General features: G+C 46.9%; 1 protein-coding gene across 2 annotated transcripts in view; it reads left to right on the top strand.

The window, feature by feature from the left end:
• Positions 1 to 3,836: 3,836 nt before the first annotated feature.
• Positions 3,837 to 15,980, top strand: part of CACNA2D2 (calcium voltage-gated channel auxiliary subunit alpha2delta 2) — a 638,569-nt gene continuing 626,425 nt past the window's right edge. For both annotated transcript variants that reach the window (XM_075072870.1, XM_075072869.1), the window contains exon 1: positions 3,837 to 3,985. In XM_075072870.1, the coding sequence (XP_074928971.1) occupies positions 3,876 to 3,985 (110 nt within the window). In that variant the 5' untranslated portion in view covers positions 3,837 to 3,875. The remainder of the gene's footprint in view (positions 3,986 to 15,980) is intronic.

Below are 15,980 nucleotides of genomic sequence, written 5' to 3'. Positions count from 1 at the left end.
GAAATTCAAAACCTTGGGTGCTGGTGAATCTAGTTAGGTTACATCAGAATTCCTTTGGTCATTCACAACCAGCCAAAATGGTGCAACCATTTCTTTTAGACATGGGGACTGACTGTGATGGAGTGAAACCCCAGCATGGGCTAGAGAGGGTTAAAGGCCAGTTTGTCATATGTGCTTTACCTGTGCCATAATTAATTAGTTACTTCTCAGCCAAAGCCGGTGGGATTAAGAAGGGTCACGTGATAACTTTATGGCCACCCAGGCCTCATAAAAGGCAGAGAGAGAGGCCAGTCTTTGGGAGGAAGCTGCAGAGGGATGCTTATAAAGAGCCTGGAGCCAGGGATCAGCAGGGGAGCAGACATGCCCCCTCCCCAAAATAAACCTCAGTCTGAGGGGGTCTGTGCTCAGTACCAGAGCTGAGGAAAAGATTCCAGAGTCCCCCCAGAAAGGGGACAGAGAACAGAGCACTGAAGATGGATTGATTTGTTGGGCTTTTGGCCATCAGCTAAATCTTCTGTTGTGCTGAAAGGCAGCTGAACTAAATGCTTCTCAGCCAGAGGGCTGGATCCTATGCACTAGGATGTGAGAGCGCCTGCACAGAAAGCTCTGATAAGGGGTGCTATGGTGGTGAACCTTAACTGGTCACATAGGGGCTCTGCCTTAGTGCACCAAATGCCTCCCATTTCTGTAACATACTCTACACATTGCTATACCTTAATGCCCATCAAACTGCAGCAAGTGCTGTTTTGGGGGAATCTCTTTTGGGATGCATATCACATCAGAGTGCACTAACTTTGTATTTATTTCTGGATGAAATTGAAGCTGCAAGGTTTTAAACCCCAAAGAAGTCAGGTGCCAGCTACCTCCAATACCACTGTCCTGTGTGACATGATGTGGCAGTTGAGATTGTCTGAGCATGTAAACTAGCTGCCCCACCTCCATTTTAACTGGGAGAGGGCATGGAGTGAGGGTGCCCTGTGGAGTGTGGGGGACAGCTGTCCTCAGATCCGCAATGTGCTTCCTGCTTTGCTTCTCCAAAGGCAGAATTTGTTGCCCCTTGGAGCATGGTGCAAGGACCATTTATTTGCCTTGGCTTTTATTGGCGGCTGTGTGGGGTGGCCAGGTGGGCGGATTGGCGGGTGAGTTGGGATTTTAGAGAGCCCTGTTAAGCCTTCCTCAATCCTCCCAATTTGTTGGACAGTGACTCTAAATTGTTCTTTTAAAAAAATTATAAGTGCAGATGTGCCCCAAGCATGGCACAGATCTATTTAAAAAAAAAAATCAAGTGCACAAACTAAATTACACACTTCCCTGCTTACCGGGGTGAGGTGGGGGTGCTAATCTTAAATTTGGCAGCCCAAATGGAAGGGGCCAGAATGAGACAGATTATTAGTGAGGGCCCTGGGAATTGTGCACACATGTCCTGAGGCCATAGGAATGATGGGTTTCTTTAGTGGGGTAGAATTAAATCATCTCAATTTCCTCTGTCATGCAAATAGGGACAGACCCTCCTCCCCAATTTTCCCCCAGCAGCGGGGAGGTGGGTCTAATTTGCATTGGTATTGGGACTGGCACAGGAGTGGATTCATCAGCTGGAGTGGGAGGCTGGTTTCCATGGGGCATAGTGATGGCACAGGCAAGGTGGATGCACCAGCTGGGGAGAAAGTGTGATTTGCAGGAGGCCCTGGGGCTGGCACAGGCAGGGTGGATGCCCTGGGGGGGGGGTGTTTTGTAGGGGTCCCAGGGCTGGCACAGGCAGGGTGGATGCACTGGGGGGATGAGGGTGAGGGCTAGTTTGCAGGGGGTCTGGGGGCTGCACAGGCAGGGTGGATGGAGTGTGGGGCTGGTTTGTACAGGGGCTAGCACAGGGAGGGTGGATGGCTGGGGGGACTGGTTTGCAGGGGGCCCAGGTGCTGGCAGAGGCAGGGTTGATGTATTGGGGTGGGCTGGTTTGCAGAGGGCATGGACTGGGACAGGTAGGGTGGATGCACTGGGGTGGTGGGGTCTGGTTTGCAGGAAGCTCAGGGGCTGGCACAGGCAGGGTAGATGCACTGGGGTGGGGGCTGGATTGCAGGGGCCACGGGCGCTGGCACAGGCAGAGTAGATGTATTGGGGGGATGCAGCACTTGTTTCTGGGGGGCACAGAGTGGGGGACTGGTCTGCAGGGTCTGGAACAGGTAGGGTGGATCACTGGGTGTATGGGGGGCTTGTTTGCAGGGATCAGTGATCATAGAATGTCAGGGTTGGAAGAGACCTCAGGAGATCGTCTAGTCCAACCCCTTTCAAAGGAGGACCAATCCCTAACTAAATCATCCCAGCCAGGGCTTTGTCAAGCCTGACCTTGAAAACTTCTAAGGAAGGAGATTCCACCACCTTCTTAGGTAACCCATTCCAGTGCTTCACCACCCTCCTAGTGAAAAAGTTTTTCCTAATATGCAACCTAAACCTCCCTCACTGCAATTTGAGACCATTACTCCTTGTTCTGTCAATGGCACAGGCTGGGTGGATGCAGCAGAGAGGATGGGGGGCTGGTTTGCAGAGGCCATGGGGGGCTGGTTTGCAGGAGGCAGAGCAGCTGGCACAGGTGGGGTGGATGCACTGGAGGATGGGGGTCTGGTTTGCAGGGGGCCACTGGCGGAGTGGATGCCACAGGAGGGATGGGAGGGCTGGTTTGCAGGGGGCATAGAGGGGCTGGGTGTTGGTTTGCATTAAGAGTACAGGGGCTGGCACAGGGAGGGTGGATGCACCAGGGGATGGTGTACAAGGAGGAGGCACAGAAACTGGCACAGGCAGGGTGGATGCATTGGAGGAGCAGGGGCAGGTTTGCAGGATGGATGCACTGAGGGATGGGGTGGCAGGTTTACAGGTAGGCTGGAGAGGCTGGTTTATAGGGGATGCAGGGGGATGGGAGCACAGGGAGGAGCGATGCACTGAGGGATGGGGGTGCTCATTTGCAGTGCGGGGCACAGACAGGGTGGATGCACTGGGGGGATGCTTTGCTGAGAGGCTGGCTTACAGGGGTCACAAGGCAGATGGATGCACTGAGGGATGGGGGGCTGGTTTGCAGGGGGGCACAAGTAGAGTGGATGCACTGGAGGATGGGGGATGGTTTGCAGGTGGATACAGGAGGGGTAGGGGGCCTGGTTTACAGGGGGGACAAGAGGGGTGGATGAACCGAGGGATGGGGGCTGGTTTGCAGGGGGGCTGGAGGTGCTGGTTTGCAGGGGGCACAGGACCGGTGGATGCACCGAAGGACTGGGACTGGTTTGCAGAGGGGCTGGAGTCGCTGGTTTGCAGGGGGCACAGGACGGGTGGCTGCACCTAGGGATGGGGACTGGTTTGCAGGGGGGCTGGAGAGGCTGGAGCAGGGAGATGGGGGGCTGGTTTGCAGGGGGCACAGGAGGGGGGTGCACGAGGGACGGGTGGGGGGGAGGTTGCAGCCGGGATTGTTGGCCATGTAAAGACTGAATAAAGTGTGGCCTATAGCAAATGACCTCTTAGTTACCTATCCTGTTGGGATCGCATGCTTGCTCAGTCATTCACATTTGAAAATGATCAATCATCCTGCCAGACTGGAAAGGGGAGCATGCGCGGCGGCGGGGCTGGGCTGGGCGCGTGCCGCCCGGCGATGGGGGGGTCGGGGGGAGAAGCGGCGAGGGGGGAGGAGGCTGGGCGCCGCGGCAGCTATTTCAGGGAAAGGCTCCGTTCGGCTGGGCTCAGTGCTGCCGGCCGCCCCGCTGAGAACGGCCAGGCTCAGCGCACCCGCGGCGGGGGAGGGGGCGCTCAGCCGCCCCGGGAGCGGGGGGAGGAGAAAGGGGGGGGGCAGAGGTTGCTCGCCGCTGCTCGCCCTTCCCCGCTGCATCTTTCATGGCAACATGGCGATGCCGGCGCAGCCCCGCCGCGCGGCTCCCTTCGGCCCGCTCCTGCTGCTCCTGCTGCTGGCCGGCCCCGCCGCCCACGGCTACAGCTTCCCGCAGCACTACACGTGAGTACCGGCCCGGCACCCTGCCCCCGGGCTGCCCCCCGCTCCCTCGGGGCCAGGCGCGGGAGGGGGCTGGCCAGCGCCCGGGACCGGTACTCTCCTGCGGTGCTAGTGGGGAGCGGCGGGGGTTGGTGTCCGGGCACCGTGGGCATAGCAGCTCCTCGGGTTTCAAGGAAGATGCCTCCGAAAGTCGGGTGTGGGGGGAGAGGGACGCGTGCTCGGATGGACAGGTGAAAGTTAATTAACGTAATAATCCGCAGCTCCTGCCTGGTAAACTCTCTAATACACGCAGCGTATGAAGGGATCGGGGGCAGCACCAGCGATGGGCTTTGAGTCTTGCATTGCACGCCCCTCGGTATTGCAAGTGCGTGACTACCTGGAGTGTGTATGCAGGAGCAAAGATTGATCTTTATAGGTTATCAGGAAGTGATACTCCAGCAAGTTAATTCTTTTTAGGCGGTTCGTTTAGGGAGCCTTCTTTTTATTTTCTTCTAACAAGTTTTAAAATCTTTGGTGTGAAATCTCTCCCCACGCCCCCCAGGAAAAGAGAAGTAGACTGTAAATTGCTAGAAGACTCAAACTTCACCAGTGCCTGGAGGTTTCTGTTGTTGTTTTTTTTAATACAGTTATATAAATGTTAATTTAGAGAGAGAGGAAGAAACAGAGATTGCTTTTTCTGGTTTGCAGGTGCGTAGTACAGCATCTGCAATCCAGGAGTGCCGGGTGAAGTTTAGTACAAACTAATAATAGCCTTTGGCTGTGGAACTATCAATCTGAGGATATTTTCCCCCACTCTGAAATGACACAAATTGATTTTAGTCTGGTGAGACAAAATCAGAAAGCATATGATTTTTTTGGGTGGAGGGAAAGGTGAGGTGGGGGGAGGGTAATAAAAGAAGACTGGAATTATATTTGCAGTTGGAGTTGGGAATTTTTGCTCTCTCGTTCATTCCACAATGTGATAGCTGCAACCGTTTTCCCGTCGGAAATCCACCCAAAACCTTTCTGGAATGTGTTTTGAGACACTACCATCTACCTTACAAGACATTAAGGGTTTGTGCCACAAAACGGGGAAAGCCAGGGCTGTTCAGAGTAAAGGCTGACACTGTGTCCTTACGTTGTGCTTTTCTGAAGGTGGAGAAAGGTCTCAATGACATGGGTTCATAATGGCACTGTCATCCTTAACTTTGTTCTTGCCTCTCCGGATATTTGTTGCTTTGAGTCAAAATTTTTGTGGTATTTAAGCATCAGATTTTTTATATATATATTTTGACTTTTAGCTCATGCTTTTATGGAAATATTTGATGAAAGACTTTTTTTAAATGAATGTAACTTACTGAAGGGCCAAAATATTTTTGAATGCATGTTTAGACTTGTGTTTAGGTCTTCTAAAAAGGAAGCTTATTAACAGAATTATTTAAATTATTTATTTGGAATCATTATGGTCTATTGTGTTACTATACTAGCACTCCATTCTAAAAGGCATAGTTAGCTCTTTATTCATTCGGCATCATACCAAATCATAGAGATGACTCCAGGGCTGTTATGGAGCCCATTGTAATTGTACTTCTGAGCCCACATGTTATTGACCTCTGATACTGAGCTGTTGGGATCTTTTTCTGTCAATCTGGCTGTCAAACATGCATGCATGTTCCTCAGAATAAAACCTTGAGAGGTGTCTATTGCCGGGGTGTGTGGAATATGTCTGCACTGCACAAATAGCACATTTTTAGGGCCATATCTTGCAACTACAACTCATGTGAGTAATTCTTACTCATGTGAGAAGTCTAATTAAAGTCAGTGGGCCTAATTGTGGTGTTAATCTTTCATCACACTAGTAAGGTTTGTAGGATTGGGTCTTTATATTCAGAATCTGGGGGAAGGGTGGGGAGGGAACCCAAAAAACGTTGAGTTCTTTAAGTGTATCAGACCATATTATTTTCCAGATATCAGTTTTTAATTTAAAGTAACATTTTTTCGTCATAAAAGTTTAAACAAGGATCTTAAATAGGAGACGTTTCTAGAGTAATATAATTGAATTTATTTTAAAAAATTACTTCCCTCTTCCACTCAAATTGATTAAGTAAATATTATTAAATTGCTCCTGTCTGCTATGCTAGGTTTTGGCTCACAGCAATTTTTTTTCCAGACATGTTAAACTCCTGGCAAAACAGTGCTTAGTATAAGGTATGTTTTGTTAGCAGCTTCAATAGAATGTCAGTGTTAGCGGAATGGGCCTGATCCTGCATTGAATCAGTGAGAGTTCGGCATGTGCCAGGAATGTAAAACTGGGCCCAGTAATGACAATATATCGCTCATAAGGTTTTATAAAGCAGAAGGTTTGGCCCTAAAAGGGGCTTGTGTGAGTTGTGTGTGCCTTTGCTGACAGAGGGCAGAAGACAATTCTGGTTTATGCTGCGTCTGAAGAAGAAAAGTATCAGAACTGAGACCTCAGCCTGGCCTGTTATTGCTGTGTTCTTTTATTCTCATTATGACCTGTTTTCTGAACCTGGGGAAAAAAAGAAGTCATGTGTGAGTATTGGATGATGATGAGGCATGATTGCTGGGCAGTAGGTTAATGCCCTGTAACATGTGGACTGTAATGCCTTATGTACAGTACTCTGGAGCTCTCAGGATTGTAACATCTGTCACTCAAGGAAGGAGATATTGAACAGAAGAAAACTGTTTGACAGTTACTGTTACACTCAGACTAAGCCCCTTCTCCGGCAGTTCCCCTCATTATAAGCCTCCCTCCCCCTCTTACCAGTCCAGCGATTGAAAAGACTTAATTTAAACCTGTAGCGCAGGTATAATTTTGGAGGATTCCTTTGTTCGAAACTAAATTGGATGCTAAATTCTTCCAGTTATAAAACCAATTTTTTTCTTCCCTATATCAACAAAGAACAATATTGATTTTTTTTTTATTAGAAACCCTTCTTATCTTTAGAGGTTTTCTGTGTGAGTTACTTAAGTTGTCTCCCTTTATAGAGTCCTCAAGAATGAGGCTGTTTTTGCAGACTCCCTAGAAATGTTTCATTATGACCTAGGGCAGCACTTGCAATGATTAGAACATTTTCCTTTTTTTTGGTGGGATGGGGGGGGAGGGGGGGAGAAATGGTTCATTTTTTGAAAGTAGGAATCGCTGTCATTGTCTATGGCAGTTCTGGATGTTGGTTTCTGGTTCTGTCCCTGGTAAATAGTCAGTGTTCCATATTTTCTCTCTCCTCCCGGGTAACATGGTCTTAAGCATCTTATGCTGAGCTAAGGAAGGCTCAGCTCAGCAGTTGTCCAAAGGGAAATTTCTCATTGAGATTTAGAAAGCAAAATCCCTGATTGAAACAGACCCATTCAAGCAGGTGTGCTGGGCAGTGTCCACTTGACCGACTGATTTTCTTGTTATGGGTGGGCACGTATGTGTGTGTCGTGAACGAGATTAATGGCTCTGGGGAGGGGAAAAAGGGCTGCTGGTTGTTGCTGATTTTTTTTTTTTTTTTTCTTAGAGGCATCAGCTAGTTGGTGCTGGATTGCAGTGAGATCCCTGCAAAGGCGCAACATGAATTCCCTGATGGATTCATCCTGATCATTGTTAAAATATAAAATGCATATTCTTTATAAATGCTGACCACTTAGGGGACTGTTCTCCTGTTGGTGCCTACGCCAAACTCCTGTTAATGGGAATTACACATGCATAACTGCTGGAGAATAGCCGGTATATAAATTGTTACATAAACCCTGGAAACAGAGCAAGCCCGTGCCTAAGTCTGTGAACCTGCCATTTATCACTTGGACTTGAGAAAAGTTGCCATTGGCTAGAGAGCGGTGACCCATTTTCTTCTTGTAGGGTAGCATGTGTGTTTGGAACCATTTTATCCCCCATGGTGAGAATTGGCTGCTTGAGTCTTTTGCTGTGATAGCACATGTTGTTAGTTGTTTGGATGTCAGAGGAGAGGAAGGATGGCCTCTCAGTTGAGGGACTGGACTGGGATTCAGAGAGGTGGGCTCATTTGCTGGCCCTACTACAGCCATTCCTCTGTGAACTTGGGCAGCTGTCAAAAGTGGGCAGTGAGATTTTTGTGAGGCCTCATTATCCGGAGCACTGAGAGCTCCATCTGAGGTTGCTGGAAGCTGCAGCTGTTCAGCACCTCTGAAAACCAGAAGTTTTTAGGTTGCCTCAAAACTGGCCATTTTGGTAAGTTTGAGCCTTAACCTCCTGATGTGCTTCAGTTCCCCATTCAGAAAATATTCATTTGCTATATTTCTCTCAGAGGTTTGAAATCCCCTTTTCTTTCTCTTCCCCCTCCTGCGTCTTTTCCAAACATCCCTTGCTCAGGGCTTGTGTCTGAAACAGCTGCATGTATGTGAGTCCTTGTTCCTGACAGTGAAGCCACTATGGGAACCATGTCAGCCAACATGTCAGAATGTGTGTCACTTCAGACCTGGCTCAGTCTTTAAACTCATTATCCCTCCCTAATAGGGCTCATTTTTTTTTTCTTAATGATCCTCTCTGTTCTTCATTTTCTCAGTTCTGTTCCCCTCCCAACCACTTTCAAACGTTTTTTGCCACAGCCACATTCCCTCTGGCTGTGGCAAAAAACAGGCCAGGAAGGCAGTTCCCTTTGTACTGCTAAGCATCCCCCAGTATGGGTTGCTTATCGGTAATATGATAATTAGGGTGTTTCTTGTTTATCTCCAATGGGTTAAATGCACCATGCTCCCTGCTTACGTGAACGCCCTTGATCATGGTGCCCCGGGCTTGCTTCTTTCAGCCCTGGAAAGGTTTGTTTTGGCTGGTAGGTTGGTTTGTTTGTTTTAATTTTTAAGGACTTCATTTTGTTCTAGTGTGTGAGGTTCCCACTTAAATCAACAGGGACCCTCCTGAGCACTGAAGGGTAGAATTAATCCCTCTGAACCCACAGTTGGGCCTAGTCCAGAGGCTCCATTCTGAGGAAACTGTTATTTCTGTGCAAAACTCCCTTAAAATTCCAATGAAGGTGGTCAGCTGCAGGCTAAATGGGAACTTGGGAGTTTATCCTCAATCAAGTCTATTGGCTTTTGGGCTTCAAAAGCCAGCAGAGTGCCCTTGAGGGTCTAGTGCTGGAGTGTATATTAACAATGCAACATTGTATATGTACAATAAACAACACAACTTGGACAACAGCTTTGTTTTTTAAGTTGAAGATATAGCCAAGTAGGATGGGATTTTTTAAAAACTGATTCTCAAGCAAGTACTTCTCGAATTAAATACTCTTCTAGGAAGCACACTGTCAGAACATTTAAATATATGCTTTCCTAAGAACCCTGGGAAAGCAAAATGTATTTCTTGAGCATATTTGTTTTCTTTATTGGTGTCTGCAGTGGTTGGTTGTTGTGGAATTGCTCCTGAGTTCTTGGCTATGCACTTTGGTTTGTTGTAGGGTTATACAGCACTGATAACCTGAATGGCATAGATTTCTTTGGAATGTGGTCATGGAGTTGGAAATGCACCAAACTGTTCTGAGGAAAGCACATGGGCAGAATTACCCACCAACTTTGACAACCTCCCTATCATTCTTTTGGTGAGTCCTTATTTCAACAATCTTTAATGCTGGTCGATATCATTTGAGAGTGGAAGATATTAGTCAGATGAATATACTGAGCATTTTCTCAGAGTGAAGAATTGGTTCTTTTGTCTGTAATTCAGATGCCTGTTTACGTCCACTTCTGCATCTGCGTATCAGTATGTTTAGTCAAATCGGTAGGAGTGAATGGGGGGATTGGGCTGCAGGACAGGAGACTTAAGGTATGGCTACACTTGAAACTTCAAAGCGCTGCTGCTGCAGCGCTTTGAAATGCGAGTGTGGTCGCAGCGCCAGCACTGGGGGAGAGCTCTCCCAGCGCTGCACGTACTCCACATCCTGATGGGGTTTAGCTTGCAGTGCTGTGAGCCGCGCTCCCAGCGCTGCAGCACTGTTTACGCTGTTTATGCTGTATCTTGCAGCGCTCAGGGGGGTGTTTTTTTTACACCCCTGAGCGAGAAAGTTGCAGCGCTGTAAAGCACCAGTGTAGCCAAGGCCCCACTGAATCTGAATCTGGCCAGGCAAACATTGTGTGGTATGTGGTTTCCATATCCTGTCATGCACTCCAAGCAAACCCTGGATCCTTTCCTGCAATTAGGAAAGTAAGCAGCTTCTTCTAAAGCTGCTTCTTAGTGAGCTAATGGGGGCACAAGAGACCAATGCATGCTGGACTGTCTCCTGTGGGAGACTCAAGTTCCCTGCATCAACGGAGCTGGGGATTGAAGGGAGTGAGGGATGAGGCCTGATCCTGTCTCTACTGACATGGGGCGGTACCATGCAGAAATCAAATTGTTGGCTGGGCGCTTAATGAGGATATAAAACCTTCAATGAAATGTAGCTGACTATGATAAAGCCATGGGCACTGCAGCCAAAACAGAGTGGAATTTGTGTATATGTAATGAGCCAAATGCATTCGTAACTCCAGCAAAGTGAATGGAATTAAACTGAGGGTGGATGGGGCTCAATGCATTTCTAGTGTGGATGTTTCTTGAGGTCTGTCAGATTTCTCATGTAGGGGTTAAGGGGGAGAATTTTGGGGAGCTATCAGATTTCATTGACTTTTATTAACTGGCTGTAATGGAGTTCCACTGTATCCATATTTATTCAAATAAGGAGTCAAATTCTACTTTCTGTGGGCTAGATCCTCTCTCACTAGCAGCAGTGCAATCTGGAGTGACACCACTGAAATCAGTGACTTCAGATTTACATTGGTGTTGTTGAAATCAGGGTCTGTCTCACTGGATGATTTTTTTGGGAGGGAGTTGTCCATTGTGTACTACCGGATTTTGCCAATTAGCGAGTAAATGAATAAGCATGATAGAGAACCAAGGATAATGGATTTCAAAATGCATGTTAATTTACCTGCCGAGGATTGTCTATCTCTAATTTATTTATGAGCCTTCACAGCATGCTAGTGAATGTTCTGCAGTAAATTTTGTAAACATAATGAAGTCTTAGCTGTTCCGCAACTTCTTAGAAATATCAGCTCTCTCGGGAGTGTGCGGGGGGAGGAAGATGGGAGACCACAATTTCCATGTGGAAATGATGAGGTGTGCAGCGAAATGAAGTGCAGATTAGTGAGATTACACTGTGCATTAGAGCAAAAATCACTGTAGGGTTAGAAATATAATTGCAATTTATGCTGGGGGGAAAGAACACAAATCAAATGCCCTAAAGACTTGGAGTCTCTTATCCATGAATAATAGTTACTCATGTAAGTAGTCTTAAACTCAGTGAGATTACTCACTCCAGTAAGGGTTATTTCCATGACTAATGGCTGGAGTATCAAGCCTCGGGATTGCCTATAAATTGGCTAGGTAAAGCTTTGTGTCTGCTTTTTATGTGTCATATTGGCAGTTGGAGGGCAGGCAGGTGGGACCACGTCAACGTATTGCAGAAGAAGTGGGTAAGGTTAGTGAGGGAAAAGGATTCTGTTGCATCAGGCAACGTATAATGTTTCAGCTGCGTTGGAAGCTCCTGTTCCAATGAACTGCATGTGGTTTCAGGCACTAGCATGCTTGGTTGCGCTGGGCTGGTACGTAGTGTAGTGCTAAGTGAGGAGACCGTCTGGCTGTACAGTGGATTCCCTGGATAACCCTGAGCAGGCACCAAGCCTGAAGGGGAGGGTGCTGAGTATGTATCAGTCAGCAATCATCTTGAAGCTCCCCTCTGGCAGGAACTAACTGGTTATCTCGGTTCCCAGCATCCCCCAGTTCAGAGCCGACACTCCATGATGCGACGGGCCTGGTATGGGTTTGCACTGCAGCTGCCTCCGCATACCTGACTTGTTGATAAATAGAAGCATCGTAAGTCCCAGTTTCTTTAGTTCCTTGGCCTTCCCGCACACAAACAGATTTGCCTCTTAAACTGTTAAATTGGTGGAAAGAATTGGGAGAGAGTGTGAATCCATCTCCACTCAAGTGACAAATGAGGAAATTATTCTCTTTCTCTCTCTCTCTCTCTCTCTCTCTCTCTCTCTCTCTCACACACACACACACACACACACACACACACACACACACACACACACACACACACACACACACACACACACACACACACACACAACACACACACACACACACACACACACACAGACTTGTTGCAACAAATTCCAGAACCGGCCCCCCAGAACACTCCTTCAATAGCAAGACACCGATCTTCTTTGAAATCAGACTTTGTTTCTTACCCAGGGGGCTTTTTATATACACTCCAGCCTGGTAGGAGAAGTCTAGAGCCTTTGTTTCTACTCTGAGTGGCTGGTGTCAGCTGCTATGCTCCAGGTGATTAATAAAGCTGTCTCACTTGTAACGCTCCTTCTGAATCAATGAAACTCTTGTAGCTAGGTTCTCAGGTTCATAAGCTTTGCATAAATCTCTTCAGAATGGTCAAATGGTCACCTAGTTAGGGGCTTGGTGCAGTGACAGGAAGAGATAAAGTCCCTTGTTCCTAGTTAGGTTTTTTGCTGCTGTAAAACAGACTGAGGAATAAAAAAGTGAGGAAGAAGCTAAGCAGAGCATCTAATATACAATTTTATCAGGTGTTGAATGTTCAGCCAAATTCTGGGCTATGTGTGGCTGAGCCTGTTTTACTGCTCTATAATGAACTCAGCAGAGCCAGGAGGAGCCAAAGTACCATTTCCTCATGTTTGATGTAGCCTTATAAATTAGAGCCATATACTTGAGCATTCACTGCTGATAACATATTTCTTGTGCTGGGGCGGGGGAGAATAAAACAATGCATCTGCCCTTCCACTCGGGAGTATAAGGCCTGTATGCTGACAGGGGCTCTGCAGGGGGACAAGAAGCCCTTTCCTAAGGTAATGGTAAACCTTTTTGCAGCCCATCATGCATAGCAGGGGAAAAAAAGGTTGGAGGAAACTGCATTTAATTATTCAAGGCCTGCAAGCCAAAGAGAGGTCTGTGAGCCTCCAACCAGTTAGAGATGTATCACAGCTGCAGAGAGGTTTCTGTGCTTTTCCTTCCCACCCAGCCCTTGCTGAGAAACGGTATAAAAATCAATGCCTTCCCTCCAAGTATGTACCTCTTAGTTTTTATTTATTCTCTCTTTTTGTTTTGCCTGGGAATCTTAATAATTGTAGATCAGTGACCGAGCCGATGACATTGCTCTGCCTGCCATGGAATGACAGCCATTTCAAGAGCACAGAGAGGGAGTGAATCAACATTAGCCCCACTCCCCAAACACACTATGCATTAGCGGGCTATTTTATTGTTGCAGTTGAACCATCCTGTCTGTGTCGCTGTGTAGCAGAATTCACCATCTTTGGTCTCCCAGGCTATTTTTTTGCTGTAGAAGCATGTTCTTTGCAGGGGGAGGGCCATCCAAGTGTTTTCAAGGTTTGCGGCCAAATTTATCCTTAGTGCAACTCTGCTAAAGGCAGTGGAGTTAGCTCTGGAATGAACTTGGGCTTTTGGCTCCATTTTTAAAGAGGATGGAGGTTGTAGTTTTTGTCTTGATTTTTATCTTGGTGTGAAGGAAAGAAACACACATAATTTACATACTTTCATGTAGCTTCAGTACCTCACCACTTATTCCTAGGCAGCCTTATCTATTCCCTCCCCACACAGGTGACCTGATGTCAGATGCCTTGTAGATGTTTTTGACACAAACGCCAACTTTCCTCCCCTTGCCCCAAGACTGAATGGAGCACATCTGTCATTCTTTTTTTTTTTTTACTATCTCTGTTGGCCTTGGAAATTAGCTATCTTGACTCAGTTTCTCTTTGGAGAGAAATATAATCAGCTCTGCTTCTTATTCACTATCTTGCGAGGCCTGATGAGGATTTTGGGCAGTGTTCTCACCCCAGTGAGGCAGTGCTTATGGTTAAGATGGTCCAAGCCGAGGCAGCATTTCTTTTACCTGCCTTTCCTTGCTCTCTTAACCAGGCATCCTGCAGGGTGAAATGGAGCTGTAATGCCACTCTTTGGCCAGTTGTGAAAGGATGCATGAGAGCCAAGGTCTGACACAGGGTCTGATTTCACCATCATGCCTGCTGAGATAAATGGTTTCTTTTCCTTCTCCCCTTGCACTGTGCTGTCTTGTACACCGTACCATTCTGACAACCATTTGTACTTCATTTGCCTCAGAAGGTACAATTTTATCTTGTCTGGGATCAGACTGAATACTCCGGCCAATATGCTCTGTGGAGAATTGCCCATAGTGATGCTGATGAGTTAGAATCTCTTTCCCCTCCCCCCTTCCTTCCTGACATATTTCAAATTAGAGTCTTGCACTGACAGTTTGAGCTGTTTATGAATGTGATTGCATGCACTGAAAGGAGCTTCTTTTTTGCAAGAACTACTTAATAAATGTCACTTGTTTGGTGGCTTTCAGGCAACTGAGTGTGTGGCCTTCTCATCAGGGAGTGAGCCTTTTATATTGTGTGAGAGCATAGTTAAGTGGTGGATGAATGGATGTGCCCATGGCCAGAGTCGATATTTTTTTGTATGTTAGGTTGTACACCCTATTGACTTTCTTCCCTAACTGAATTTACCCATTCATGTAGCCATACCTCATAGCATTTGTGACCTCTCGTAAGATAAGGAGAGTTAGACGTAGACAATACATGGATGGGAGACCTCTCCCAAAGATAACCAAGCAGGAAGTGGTGTTGATGGTTTAGCAAATTGCTTTATCCTTGACTCAGGAGGACAAGTGCGATATCCCAGTGTCGTGTTGGGGAAGGGGAGTTGCTGTGTGCCTGAAGGGGTGCTGTCTCAGATGTTATTATGGAAACTAAGGCCCTGACTGTGTAATTTTAATCTGCCTGCTTAAATTCCTGCTACTGTTTAAGTGGGTACAGAATGTGTCTTCGCTGGCTGGCACTAAAACTGTTGTATACAGAATGGCAGCTGCATTTCAGGGGTGATATTTACAAGTGTAAAGTTTGAAGTTGTCTAAAGCATTTGAAGGTTGCGAGAAGTGCAATGACTCAATAAATAAATCCGAACTGAGCAGTCAAAACATGTAATATTCTGAATCATGTATTAAATATTTTTGGCCAATCTTGTGAATGAAGCCAGTGCTGTCCTCATTTGGGTCACATAATGACGTTTCATTGCTAACAGTGGGAATAAAAGGAATGAGGCTTTCTCTGCTGTCACTGGACTTGGACTTGGTATTTCAAGATTGATCATTTGTATATAGTATGGTGGTTGTATTAGTGGCCTGAGCCAACAGTTAATTTTGAACTCTGAGCGTGACCCTGAAGAGTGTGTGGAGATCTTAGCTGTTGATGGGGGAAAATGGCTTGACATATTGCATAGCCCTCTTTGTTGAAAATGCTCAAGTTCCTTGTCCTAGTTATGCTTCTGGAAGATGAGAGCAGTGTGATACCATGGCTTAGCAGGATGGATATGTCTGGGAAATGGTGTTGCAGCTTGACCTTGAATTTGAAAAACTCATGCAAAGACCATTGTGCCAAATTCATCCCTGGCCTTCCTCCAGTTGCTTTAGTGGAATCCCCCTGTGGGGATAAACTTGACCCATTTTATTTTGTGCTATCTTGTGGCCGTTCCTATTTCCCACCTACTGTTTTTTTTCAATATAGATCTTCAGGGGCGCTTGTGATTTGTATGACTTTGGTGAAAGGTGACTGGTTGTCAGCCTTGCCTGCAGTGAGGCTCTGTTAGTGGCATAGCCAGATCCCCAGTGGAGCTGCAGCTATTTACACCAGCTAAAGAGTTGATTTCTATGACTCAGTCCTGCCCTTTTGGGTAGGTGGATAGTTCTGTTTTCAGGTCCCATTTCATTTCCCCCCCTCTGCTGAAGTATGAGCACCTACATGTCTTTCTCCTCTTATGTGTACATCCTTGGTTCCCTCTCCTATGCCTAGTTCTCCCCTACATAACTCTCTTCCTTTTAGTGTGTTGGCTATAATGTGTGCACTTCAAAATAAATGACTAGCTCAGGTGAAACAGAGG

Source organism: Chelonoidis abingdonii, chromosome 16 (genome assembly GCF_003597395.2).
Source record: "Chelonoidis abingdonii isolate Lonesome George chromosome 16, CheloAbing_2.0, whole genome shotgun sequence".
Taxonomy (NCBI): Eukaryota; Metazoa; Chordata; order Testudines; family Testudinidae; genus Chelonoidis; species Chelonoidis abingdonii.
This window is presented reverse-complemented; position numbering and strand designations above follow the sequence as displayed.